The following is a 13,915-nucleotide window of genomic DNA, read 5'->3' as shown; positions in this document are numbered from 1 at the left end:
ATGTAAATAAATGATTACTGAATTCAACTTTTAAGAATAATAAATCAATTTATATTTTCCTCACACAAAGTTATTTAATGGCTTTAAAAGACTAAATTTTGGGTGATTTTTACATGTTACATGTTATTTAGTTTAGTTGTCTACTCAGAATCGTGGGAGAATCTTGTATTGGGAATTAAAGCGATTAACCTAAAATAAAAATGCTTTCCTTTACTCGACTGAAACCCACATGATATTCATGCTTCCCTTCAACACAAAAGTAGATGTTTATCAGAATGTTCAAGCTGCTTTTATGCCATTCTTTTTGGCCTGTTTTCCCAGACAGTATTAGACCTTAGTTCTGTTAAGAAAAAAAAAAACATTACTGGTGTGCATCTTGAGACAAAACAATGGCACACTGCAAAAATGCTCTTCTTACTCAGTCATTTTGTCTTGTTTCTAGTCTAAATATCTAACAATTCTTAAATCAAGATGCATTTACTATATAAGTAAAACAACATGATATGTTTTCTTGTTTTGTTGAAAATAAAATCTAAATGAAGTGAGTTTTTGCTTAAAACAGGCAAAATGATCTGCCAATGGGGTGAGAAAAATAATCTTATTTCTGACTGAAATCTTGTTTCTTGTTTCCGTCCCAAACAGAAATAAGATTATTTTTCTCACCCCATTGGCAGATCATTTTGCCTGTTTTAAGCAAAAACTCACTTATTTTTGATATTTTTCCCCAGAAAACAAGAAAAAAATATCTTATGTCATTTTACTTATCTAGCAAATGCATCTTTATTTAAGAATATTTAGATATTTGGACTGGAAAGAAGAAAAAATACTAAATAAGAAGCGCATTTTTTGCAGTGCACTGACATACTTAAAGATCAAGTTAGGATTCAGTTGAAACCGCTCAAACATGCAGTTTAGTCTGGGACTATCTTAAACCTGGTCTGTGGAACCGGGGGTCAGTGTTTTAAGTCCAGATTTGAACATTCGCTCTTATGTGCTGCTGTTTTGTAGGTATGTCCGGTATGTTCAGCGATGCCTTGGGGCGACCCCAGCTATAAGAGCTCCAACTTCCTGCAGCATCTTCTCCACCGGCACAAATTCTCCTATGACACATTTGTGGTGAGGAGGCGTATACTTAAGATTTATATTCATTTTGTGCTGTAACGCTCTGTTGTAAGCTGCCCTGTTTTCTCCTGCCTACATCACCCGCCTTCTGAGGCAAGGAGCAGAAACAGAACCTCGTACAAAACCTCACAAATAAAACTTCCTCAAAGCATATTTTCTTCATGCAAAACATGAACATGTTTAACGAGATTCACCCAAGAAGAGTGACTTTATTGTGCCCAAGTGAATCTCGTGAAAAATTCATCCCAAATTGAAAAAGAATATATGTTTTGCGTACGTAAAATGAGGAATATTTGTATGACCATTTACATATAAGTACTGTTCTGCATCTGGACATTATTTTTTACATTTTTTTAAGTAATCCCCACTATCCTCAAAGGTGATGTATATAAAGTACTTTAGTTATTTTGCTTTATTTCCAGATTTAATTATAGGCTCATACTAGAGCATGTACGCACATGCACACACTTCATGTCTTTTTAAATCTCTTGACAAACTAAAAGACATAAATGACATTTGTATTTATTCGAAATAAAAGATCTAGATTGTACTGAATGTCATTTTGCTCAATATAAGTAATTATTAAGTCCACATGTCATGCAAACAAGCAGCTATGCTTCTAACCACAGGTTAGATTGCGAGATTGCGATGTTCCAAGTTCCTCCACACCAAACTCCTCATCCATGTCTTTATGGAGCGACGCTTTGTGCACTGGAGCGCAGTCATGCTGGGACAGGAAGGGGCCGTCCCCAAATCGTTCCCACAAAGTCGGGAGCATGAAATTGTCCAAAATGTATTGGTATGCTGAAGCATAGAGCTCCTTTCACTGGAACTAATGCCTGGTTCAGACTACAAGATATTTTTGTCGACGATAGTTACTGTGGCAGATCACATGATTTCTACTCCTAAAATCTTGTCGTGCCCTGGACTAGAAACATGTCAGACTACACGTTGCTACTCGACCAATCATCGCTTGTTGTCACGACGTGCGTGATGTCATCGACTTTCAGAAACAAGAGCGTAAACAAACGAAGTTCGAAGCAGCGTGTTTTGGCTGTTTTATATTTAGAAAAGCGCAAAAATAAAAAGAAAACCCGACAAAGGACATGTTCCTGGCTTGCTGGAAGAGGACATTATGGGCTGTCAATCCTCCAAAGAGAACTTGAGGTAAAATATTGTTCTTTTTATATTAAATATTTAGTTATTAGCCAGTAGTAAAAGCTTGCCACCACAACGTATTTGTAAAACATCTTTTAAGCGTACATTCCAGTAACGTTACTCACCGGGTTCCTGAAGGGCTTCCGCTATCGTTCGCCAGCATTTTTCTTATTTGGTTGTGGTAGTCCGTCGATGACACACCGTACAGGGAGGAGTACTGCTGCCACAACTCCACGAACCTGTCCTCCATTTTATAATTCCACCTAAAGTGAGCCGCTCCGTCATCTCTCATGCGTTTCGCCGTGTTTGAAAGCTGTGTACGAAAACTGTCTGTGCTCCGGTTGGTCAACGTCACACGTGACAGAACCCGTCGTGAAGGACCGCACAAAAAATGAAACATGCTAGTCTTTCTGTCATGACATCGTGAACTATCGCAGACGCGGATTCGGTTGTCGTATACTATGACACTATCCGAGATGAAACGATCGATTCTTGCGTCCCGACGTCCATTATCGTTTACGAATCCCTACGACACCTTACGTCAAACAGATCGTGCCAAATTCGGGCTAATATCGTGTAGTCTGAACCAGGCATAAAGGGTCAAGCCCAACCCCTGAAAAATATATTTAGGAATTTTTGAATATTTAGTAGTGAGGACATTTCAGGAATGGACTTATTGCACAGGTGTCAGCCTATCACGGCCCCACGCTTGAGTTCACTGAGCTCCTGAGAGCGACCCATTCTTACACTAATGTGTGTCGAAGCGTCTGCAGGCCTAGAGCTGGAGTTATACACCTGTGGCCATGAAGAGACTGAACACCTGAACTCTGAGGAGCACCCAATAGAATACTTTTGGCAATATTGTGTATCTTACATTGGGTGTCAAAAAATGATATTACGTGATATTTCATGACTTTTGATGTCCTTATAGCTCCATATAGAGCAGATGAGCTGTTCTCTGTTTCTCTTCAGTATGAATTTAGATAAACATGTAGACTTATAAAAAAAATAGAATTTGAGCATTTCTTAGGTTTTTCTGTGCACTGATGTACTCCATTCATTCCTAAAGGGGTCGAATTGACCCGCAAGGAAAGGAATTATTACTTTTCAACCATAAAACAAGGACAAGTTTTTTGTGTGTATTTGTGGTTTAAGTCCGACAAAAGTCTTGTGGTCTTGGACCACTCTGGTGCACACTCAATTTAAAAAAAATAAATAATAAATGAGTTTCGGGTCAAATTGATCCGCGAGGGAAGGAATTATTTTGTTTTTTTACATTTCAACCACAAAACTCCTCGAATGCAGTCTTTGTGTCCGTGTGTGTATTCGTGGTTTAAGTCCAACAAAAATTCGGAGGTCTTGGATAACTCTGATAAACACTCAATTAAAAATATATATATATATATAATAAATGAGTTTCGGGTCAAATTGACCCGCAAGGGAGGAATTATTACTTATTTTTTACATTTCAACCACAAAACTGCTCAAATACAGTAAAAAAAAAATTGTGTGTGTGTGTATTCATGGTTTAAGCTCGACAAAAATCCTGAGGTCTAGGATAACTAATTAAGTTATTTATCAATTTGACTTTCGGGTCAAATTGACCCGAGGCGCTGTTTATACATCTTTTCATGTGTTCTGTTGTATTTTTTCTTCCATTATTTTTGTTTTGTTTCTTATTAACTGACTTTGAATGAAACGAGGCTAAACAATTCAGAAGACTAAACTAGTTTCTAAAACTTTCTCTGTTGATTTGAACGCAGGACTACAGTATTGATGAGGAGGCAGCACTGCAGGCAGCACTGACCCTCTCACTGTCCGAGAACTGAGAGTCTGACGTCATATCCTGTTCCACGTGAAGGATCCTCTGGCCCGTCTTGTTCTAGGCTAAATATTTTCAGTGTTTTGTCTGTATTTCCTCTCACTCTACCTCTCTTCTGGTCTGTGTTTCTGAGCTGCGCTCCAGCTTAATCATGAAGTAGCTCTAGCCGCTTGTTCCATCGTAACCATCAAACCACCAACCAACAGAACACTGATGTATGCAAAAAGGAATAGATAAATATCACCATGCTTGTTCTTGCTGTTCTTCCTGTTGTTTTCTATCCAAACGTGACCCCAGCAGTGAAATTGAGTACGGAGGGATCTGAATTATTAAACGCCACGCTGAAAAGCGAACTATGTTGGGGTTTGCTGTCCTCGTGATGAACTCTCATCTTTAGGCAATACCAATAGAGAGAATGAGAGCCTAATCTTCATCATCCTCATCACTCATCATGTATGGAATGCCGAATACCATCCGCCCTTTTTTTTAATCAAGAGTTGATGTGAATACTTGCACTCGTCACTGTTTTCTACATGTCTGGATTCTAGTATCGTTGTTCTTTTATAGTTCAATATCCGAATATTGACCGACAGGACTGCATACTCTGCTCTTATCTTGCTACAGTAATATTTTCTAAGAAGCATCGGATAAGATAAAAAATTTATATTTTTGGAAAAAAGCTTCAGTTTTAAATGGTGCACTAATAACCAGACGGCGAGCTTCTAGAGAAACGTTTTATCTGTTGATGTATCCATTGGTACTGTTCATCTGCATCCCTCACTAGTGCTGACATTGGGAATCGCGGAGTAAAAGGGAAGCGTTCTTTCTCTCTTTAGCACTTCACGTAAATGCATCGGAAGCTTTTTTTGGATTTGTCTTATCTGAGAATTATGGGAAATGTAATGTATTTAATGATCACCAAATGGACAACGATTGGATAATTAGCTTGATATCTTTGCTGGTAGATGCTGTACACCCATTCGAAAGTTTTGCAGTTTACAATCAAAACCAGTTTGCTGTAATTGTTAACTAAATACGATTCCGATGTGACTTGAAGGCAGTATTGATATAGAGAAACTCGGGAACGTCTCATTGACTGTACAAAAAGATGGACACAGTGTGTCACTTTCACTGTAGAAAAACAAAGCCAAAATATCCGCCAAATGGTCATTTGCCGATTACGCCAGAGATCCCGCCCACACTCCCGCTCCCGCAGACTCATTCGCCAGCACAGCTGTCAATCGTGATGCCACACCCCCTTTTTATAAATAAAAATAAATAACTCATTGGACAAACTCAGTTTAATTAGGGGAGGTTTTTCATCCAATAAATGTGTAGCCCCAAATCAATTTCAAAATACAAGAGACTGGCATAGATCACTGAGCTGTGGCTAATCACTCCAAAATTAAAGAAACATTACAGAAACTCCTCTAAATGTCCAACAAATTTCCCTTTACAGAAAAACGCAACACTTTAATTCCTAAATTTACCTTGCAAAGCATGCTGGGAACTACAGAATGCTTTTCTTACTTAGTATTTTTGTCTTGTTTTCTAGTCAAAATATCTACAAATTCTTACATTAAGAAACATTTATTAGACAAGTAAAAATTGTCTTGTTTTTGAAAATTAATTCAAAATTAAGAGTTTTGTCTTAAAATAAGCAAAATAATCTGCCAGTGGGGTGAGTAAAATAATCTTGTTTTCTGTTTGAATTAAGATTATTTTTCTCACCCCATTGGCAGATTATTTATCTTATTTTAAGCAAAAACTCTCTTCATTTTGAGTTATTTTTTCATAAAACAAGACAATTACTTTTGCTTGTCTAGTAAATACTTCTTGTTTTAAGAATTTTAAGATGTTTGGACTAGAAACAAGACAAAAATACTGAGTTAGGCAAGCAGTTTTTGCAGTAAATTGAGCTGGTGTCGAATCATTTGCATTCATGTACGTGCGTAGAGTATGTTACAGGCCTTTAAGGATGTGTTCCAAGCTTCAGTTTGGTGGGTTTATTCGATGCTGGTGCATCATTTCCCAATTTATATAGCTTTGATAACTACCAGATCCAGTGTTTTTGATATATTTAGCGCCAATTATGGCGGAAGAGTTGAAGACCATTAGGGCTGGTTGGAAACCTTTTGTTTTTGAATTGAGCAACTTTTATTAGAATAAGATGATGTGCTTCAACTTGTGATTCTTTTCTGTGTTGATAAACGGTGTGTTTAATCTGTCGCAAGAGTCATTGTGATTATCTCCATTTTGTGAACCACTATTTTGCAAGGTTATGCGTGTCGCAATCATTGTCTAATCTGAAACTCGATGACCAGGAATTAAATCGGCAGTGTTGGGGCTAACGCATAACAAGTAACGCGAGTTATGTAATCAGATTACTTTTCTAAGTAATGAGTAGAGGAATTCATTACTTGTCAATTTAGAGCAAAATGTTGGGGGTGACGTATAACAGTAACAAGTTATGTAATCAGATTACTTTTATACAATTTTGCTCTAAATTGACAAGTAATGCATTCTTTTACTCATTGTAAAGGAAGGCATTACTTGTCAATTTAGAGTAAAATTTTGGGGTGATGTATGGCTAGTAACACGAGTTACGTAATCCATAATACTTTTACAACTAATGAGTAAAGTAATGCATTAACATGTCAATTTAGAGCAAAGTTTTGGGGTTATGTACGGTAAGTAACGTGAGTTACGTAATCCAGATTACTTTTCCCAGTAATGAGTAAAGGAATGCATTTACAATATTCACAAGGAACTTAAAACAACACCATAAAACCAGTCTGTTAAAAGCATAGTCCTTAACACCTTACCCTAAAACAGTCCAACCATTACAAGATCATTTGGGACAAATAATGCAAAAGTAACATAGTGCATCACTTTACATAAAGAGTAACTGTTACTTTTTATGTAAAGTAACCCCAACATTTTGCTCCCTAAGAAGTAACTGTTACTTTTTATGTAAAGTAACCCCCAACATTTTGCTCCCTGAAAAGTAACTTTTACTTTTTATTTAAAGTAACCCCCAACATTTTGCTCCCTAGAAAGTAACTGTTACTTTTTATGTAAAGTAACCCTTAACATTTTGCTCCCTAGAAAGTAACTGTTACTTTTTTTATAAAGTAACCCCCAACATTTTCCTCCCTAAAAATGATCTGTTACTTTTTATGTAAAGTAACCCCCAAAATGTTGCTCCCTGAAATGTAACCGTTACTTTTTATATAAAGTAACCCCAACATTTTGCTCCCTAGAAAGTGACTGTTACTTTTTTTATAAAGTAACCCCCAACATTTTCCTCCCTAAAAATGATCTGTTACTTTTTATGTAAAGTAACCCCCAACATTTTGCTCCCTAGAAAGTAACTGTGACTTTTTATGTAAAGTAACCCCCAACATTTTGCTCCCTAGAAAGTAACAGTTACTTTTTATGTAAAGTAACCCCCAACATTTTGCTCCCTAGAAAGTAACTGTTACTTTTTTTATAAAGTAACCCCCAACATTTTGCTCCATAGAAAGTAACTGTTACTTTTTTTATAAAGTAACCCCCAACATTTTCCTCCCTAAAAATGATCTGTTACTTTTTATGTAAAGTAACCCCCAACATTTTGCTCCCTAAAAAGTAACTGTTACTTTTTATGTAAAGTAACCCCCAAAATGTTGCTCCCTGAAATGTAACCGTTACTTTTTATATAAAGTAACCCCAACATTTTGCTCCCTAAGAAGTAACTGTTACTTTTTATGTAAAGTAACCCCCAAAATTTTGCTCCCTGAAAAGTAACTTTTACTTTTTATATAAAGTAACCCCCAACATTTTGCTCCCTAGAAAGTAACTGTGACTTTTTATGTAAAGTAACCCCCAACATTTTGCTCCCTAGAAAGTAACAGTTACTTTTTATGTAAAGTAACCCCCAACATTTTGCTCCCTAGAAAGTAACAGTTACTTTTTATGTAAAGTAACCCCCAACATTTTGCTCCCTAGAAAGTAACTGTTACTTTTTTATAAAGTAACCCCCAACATTTTGCTCCCTAGAAAGTAACTGTTACTTTTTTTATAAAGTAACCCCCAACATTTTGCTCCCTAGAAAGTAACTGTTACTTTTTATGTAAAGTAACCCCCAACATTTTGCTCCCTAGAAAGTAACTGTTACTTTTTTTATAAAGTAACCCCCAACATTTTCCTCCCTAAAAATGATCTGTTACTTTTTATGTAAAGTAACCCCCAAAATTTTGCTCCCTGAAAAGTAACTTTTACTTTTTATATAAAGTAACCCCCAACATTTTGCTCCCTAGAAAGTAACTGTGACTTTTTATGTAAAGTAACCCCCAACATTTTGCTCCCTAGAAAGTAACAGTTACTTTTTATGTAAAGTAACCCCCAACATTTTGCTCCCTAGAAAGTAACAGTTACTTTTTATGTAAAGTAACCCCCAACATTTTGCTCCCTAGAAAGTAACTGTTACTTTTTTATAAAGTAACCCCCAACATTTTGCTCCCTAGAAAGTAACTGTTACTTTTTTTATAAAGTAACCCCCAACATTTTGCTCCCTAGAAAGTAACTGTTACTTTTTATGTAAAGTAACCCCCAACATTTTGCTCCCTAGAAAGTAACTGTTACTTTTTTTATAAAGTAACCCCCAACATTTTCCTCCCTAAAAATGATCTGTTACTTTTTATGTAAAGTAACCCCCAACATTTTGTTTCCTAAAAAGTAACTCCCAACATTTTGCACCCTAAAAAGTAACTGTTACTTTTTTATGTAAATTAACCCCCAAAATTTTCATCCCTAAAAAGAAATTCAGCTACTTTTTAAGGGACTAACCCAATATTGTAATGCCTTTTTTTAAAGTAACTTTCCCCAACACTGTACATCGGTTTGATTTCTGTAATGGTCTACAGAATGAAAGTGACTCAACATGACTTGGAAAAAAAAAGGAACATGTGAACATTCGTTTGCGTCCAAAAATGTCCTGCTGTTGGTTTCTAATCATTTAGAACGTTTAATGTGTAATCACTTAGAGTGATCATTCCTGTATGGTTTTCTTAAAAGCCTTCGTAGAGTTTGTATTGATTTCTTGAAGAATAACGGCGTGTCCTAATGGCATGACAAAATGTACCTTGAGTTTTTTTCCTAAAAGCTTTGAGTTGTTGCCTCATTGTTACGGTAATTCCATTAGAGTGTGAATTATCGTCAAAATTGCTTTTGTGTTTTACACTTCCATACACATTTCTTCGCTGGACACTTGTCACGTCTCATTAGGACACAGTGTTAGTGTCATTTGTCTGTTGATGTACATTTGTACGGAATACGGGGGCCGTTTATAATTGTGTAAGGCCTTCTGGGTAATGTTGGAATGTCCTTGTTGGTATTTATTATTAAGAGGCCCGTTTAGAGGCTTATACATTCATAGTATAAGTGATGATGACTTTATTCTTTTGTTTTTCGCTTAGATTGTATATAAAATGGCAAGACTGCCACGTTTTTTTGGTGGCATATACGTTGAAATCCGAATTAAGGTGCGATCACCTTTTCTGCTAGGAAGCATGTTAAATACATTGCACTTTAATTAACTCAAATGTCTTTTGATGATCGAGTAGGAATTTTGTTCCAGTTATTTAGTAATTTACTGCCAAAATGTATTTTACAAGAGGCAGATGGATCTGTCATGTCATTGTTGTGTGGAAAAGGCTGGTCAAGTTCGACAAAACATTTTCAGAAAGGCTGTCACTCTTCAGTAACTAATTGATAATATTGTATTGTATAAAAAAGTCCTGGCTTAAGGAAAAGCAGAAGAATTGCCTCCGGAAAATGTTTATTGTATGTGATGGCAATGTGATTTGGCTTTTAAATGGTGTCGGTATTTAATGGTCTTGTTCTGGAAGAAAGATATTGCGGAGTAGAAAGTAGAAAAAGACAAAGGTTCCCAGTATCCCAATGTTTTTACTGTTCGTTTTTTTTAAGTGTCTAAATATATTGCTCAAACAATATTCATGTGCACAGCTGTAGCATAGTACTTTTTTTTCTTTCTTTCTTTTTTTTAAGTGAAACTTTTGATATTGTACAACACAGCTCTCCAGTTCGGATACCTTTGAGAATGACCTTAAAATGTATATTTTTCACTCTTTTTGTAATGTAACATCAATGCATACTGTCACAGATAAACTTCTGCATTTCTTGTGTTGGCTGACGGATCTCCAGCAGAGCAGTGTAAATGATGGATGGCTCGTGGTCTGTCTATTATAAAGGAGAAACCAATCCCTCTTGAGGACTCAACGGAGTACAGCAAGCTTTGGAATATGTTGAAACCGTAAACGCCGGATGCTTGTAAAAGGAAACATGCCAGACTCTCGGACATGTTATGGAAAAGCACTGCTTGGCTAGGGATCATTGACCAGGAAACGCTCCTGAAAGCCTGTTTTGTGCTGCCACAGGCAGAGGGCGCCACAGCCTCTCAGGTGCCTCCAGTGTTTGTGTGTTAGCTTATTCATGGCTATGAATAATAACGAGATAACAGTAATAACAATGCTGATGTAAATGATGGTGTGCATTTTTGAAGCTGTAATACTGACTGAGGTTTAATAAGATACTTACACAGTGTATTTGTAGCAGTTTTCCCCTTAATAAAAACACAGATGCACCCATCTTTAATTGTCTTGTTCTTTGGTGTTAACACTGTTTTTGCACAAACTATTTGGAGGGGATGAAAGAGGTCCTAGATTTATAAAATCAAATGGGGGAGAATTCTCATTTATAAAAAAACAAGACTTGGGGTATGTTCACACCACAACAATGTATTTTGATATATTGTAAACCAATATATTGGTTGATTAAATACATTTAAAGTATAATTTTTATATAATTTTGGCCGACCTGATAAGATAAAAAAATGGACATATATCTGCAGACACCGATAACATTACAAAGGGACATATATCGGCAGACAATGATAACAATAAAAATTGACATATATACAGGTCCTTCTAAAAAAAAATAGCATATTGTGATAAAGTTCATTATTTTCCATAATGTAATGATAAAAATGAAACTTTCATATATTTTAGATTCATTGCACACCAACTGAAATATTTCAGGTCTTTTATTGTTTTAATACTGATGATTTTGGCATACAGCTCATGAAAACCCCAAATTCCCATCTCAAAAAATTAGCATATCATGAAAAGGTTCTCTAAACAAGCTTTTAACCTAATCATCTGAATCAACTAATGAACTCTAAATTACGGTCTCAAAAAAAGTAGCATATTTCATCCGACCAATAAAAGAAAAGTGTTTTTAATACAAAAAAAGCCAACCTTCAAATAATGATGTTCAGTTCTGCACTCAGTACTTGGTGGGGAATCCTTTAGCAGAAATGACTGCTTCAGTGCGGCGTGGCATGGAGGCGATCAGCCGGTGGCACTGCTGAGGTGTTCTGGAGGCCCAGGATGCTTCGATAGCGGCCTTAAGCTCATCCAGAGTGTTGGGTCTCGCGTCTCTCAACTTTCTCTTCACAATATCCTACAGATTCTCTACGGGGTTCAGGTCAGGAGAGTTGGCAGGCCAATTGAGCACAGTAATACCATGGTCAGTAAACCATTTACCAGTGGTTTTGGCACTGTGAGCAGGTGCCAGGTCGTGCTGAAGAACCAAATCTTCATCTCCATAAAGCTTTTCAGCAGATGGAAGCATGAAGTGCTCCAGAATCTCCTGATAGCGAGCTGCATTGACCCTGCCCTTGATAAAACACAGTGGACCAACACCAGCAGCTGACATGGCACCCCAGACCATCACTGACTGTGGGGACTTGACACTGGACTTCAGGCATTTGGGCATTTCCTTCTCCCCAGTCTTCCTCCAGACTCTGGCACCTTGATTTCCCAATGACATGCAAAATTTGCTTTCATCCGAAAAAAGTACTTTGGCCCACTGAGCACCAGTCCAGTGCGGCTTCTCTGTAGCCCAAAAGTGTCTTGACCTGGGGAATGCGGCACCTGTAGCCCATTTCCTGCTCACGCCTGTGCACGGCGGCTCTGGATGTTTCTACTCCAGACTCAGTCCACTGCTTCCGCAGGTCCCCCAAGGTCTGGAATTGGTCCTTCTCCACAATCTTCCTCAGGGTCCGCTCACCTCTTCTCGTTGTGCAGCGTTTTTTGCCACACTTTTTCCTTCCCACAGACTTCCCACTGAGGTGCCTTGATACAGCACTCTGGGAACAGCCTATTCGTTCAGAAATGTCTTTCTGTGTCTTCCCCTCTCGCTTGAGGGTGTCAATGATGGCCTTCTGGACAGCAGTCAGGTCGGCAGTCTTACCCATGATTGCGGTTTTGAGTAATGAACGAGGCTGGGAGTTTTTAAAAGCCTCAGGAATCTTTTGTAGGTGTTTAGAGTTAATTAGTTGATTCAGATGATTAGGTTAATAGCTCGTTTAGAAAACCTTTTCATGATATGCTCATTTTTTGAGACCGTAATTTGGGGTTTTCATGAGCTGTATGCCAAAATCATCAGTATTAAAACAATAAAAGACCTGAAATATTTCAGTTGGTGTGCAATGAATCTAACATATATGAAAGTTAAATTTGTATCATTACATTATGGAAAATAATGAACTTTATCACAATATGCTAATTTTTTGAGAAGGACCTGTATATCGGCAGACCTGATAACATAAAAATTGACATTTATCAGCCGACAACGATAATATTAAAAATGGAAATATATCGGCAGACCTGATAACATTAAAAATTAACATATTAATAATAATATTAATAAATGTATTATTATTTTATATATAATTTATTATTTTAAGTATTATGTTTAATTCATAAATTTGGTTAATTGGTAATACTTTGCAATATATTAAAAAACAACTTTTTTACTTACATATATAACATTTTTATTATCAATTTTATTTTTAATTTAGTAATACTGCAATAAAATAATAAACTATATAGACATAAAAAACAAAAAAAATATTTAAAAAAAATTAAAAAAATTAAAGCTATTAATACAAACGAATAGTATACAATACAGCATTAATTGTAACATTTACTTTAAAAATTTAATATCAAAAGTTGCGTCTGTTAGCATGAACAACTGCACAACAAGAATAATAATCAATTATGTTTTTATTATTTAACATTAGCAGACATCACCCTTTGTCCGCTCATGTAAACAAACTCAGTGTAATGTGTTTCTTTGTAAAGCGTGTGTGAGCTGTGTGTGTGTGTGTGTTCACAGGAGAAAGTGCACAGACATACGTGAGACGACTGGATCTGAGAGGTCAAAGGTCACGGCGTGAAATGCAAACACAGTAATCAACCTGCAGTGAAAGGCCTGTGTAAGCGGCTCCTAAATGTGAGCGCGGTGCACCTGTTCTGGGACAGATATAACCGAGCAGAAGAGCTCAGAACAAGTGCAGCACATTACTGCCAGCGGCCTGATATTTATACACACACAACACTCAGTGTGGAAAATATTCTGTAAATCTCAGCGGCTGCGCTGTGTAAATGTCTCCCTGCATCTGTTTGATTGGCTAAATATAGACCAGCTTTGGGTAAAATTAGTTCAGGAAATGTAATAGTGTGCCACGATTATAAAAAAAGAGCTCCTTGTGTTTATGCCAAAAGAGTTTATAGTGTTCTCATGACAGAAATATCAAATGAAGCATGTTTGCATTTCACTGATACTGACCTTGGATGCATGTAAACTTATGGTAGACCTCCCAAACTAAATTAGGAAACTTTAAAGGGGCGGTGAAATGCTGTCTCATGCATACTGAGCTTTCCACTGTTAAAGACTTGGATTCCC

General features: G+C 36.7%; 1 protein-coding gene across 2 annotated transcripts in view; it reads left to right on the top strand.

Moving 5' to 3' along the window:
• Positions 1 to 5,727, top strand: part of LOC137085675 (E3 ubiquitin-protein ligase RNF166) — a 46,764-nt gene extending 41,037 nt beyond the window's left edge. Inside the window, exons 5-6 of one of the 2 annotated variants that reach the window (XM_067451961.1) lie at positions 1,009 to 1,116; positions 4,044 to 5,727. In XM_067451961.1, the coding sequence (XP_067308062.1) occupies positions 1,009 to 1,116; positions 4,044 to 4,109 (174 nt within the window). In that variant the 3' untranslated portion in view covers positions 4,110 to 5,727. The remainder of the gene's footprint in view (positions 1 to 1,008; positions 1,117 to 4,043) is intronic. The other variant, XM_067451966.1, reaches the window with a different exon arrangement.
• Positions 5,728 to 13,915: the final 8,188 nt, after the last annotated feature.

The sequence above is a fragment of the Pseudorasbora parva genome, chromosome 1 (assembly GCF_024679245.1).
Source record: "Pseudorasbora parva isolate DD20220531a chromosome 1, ASM2467924v1, whole genome shotgun sequence".
Classification (NCBI taxonomy): Eukaryota; Metazoa; Chordata; class Actinopteri; order Cypriniformes; family Gobionidae; genus Pseudorasbora; species Pseudorasbora parva.
The sequence above is the reverse complement of the archived record's forward strand: the minus strand, read 5'-3'. Positions and strand labels throughout refer to the sequence as shown.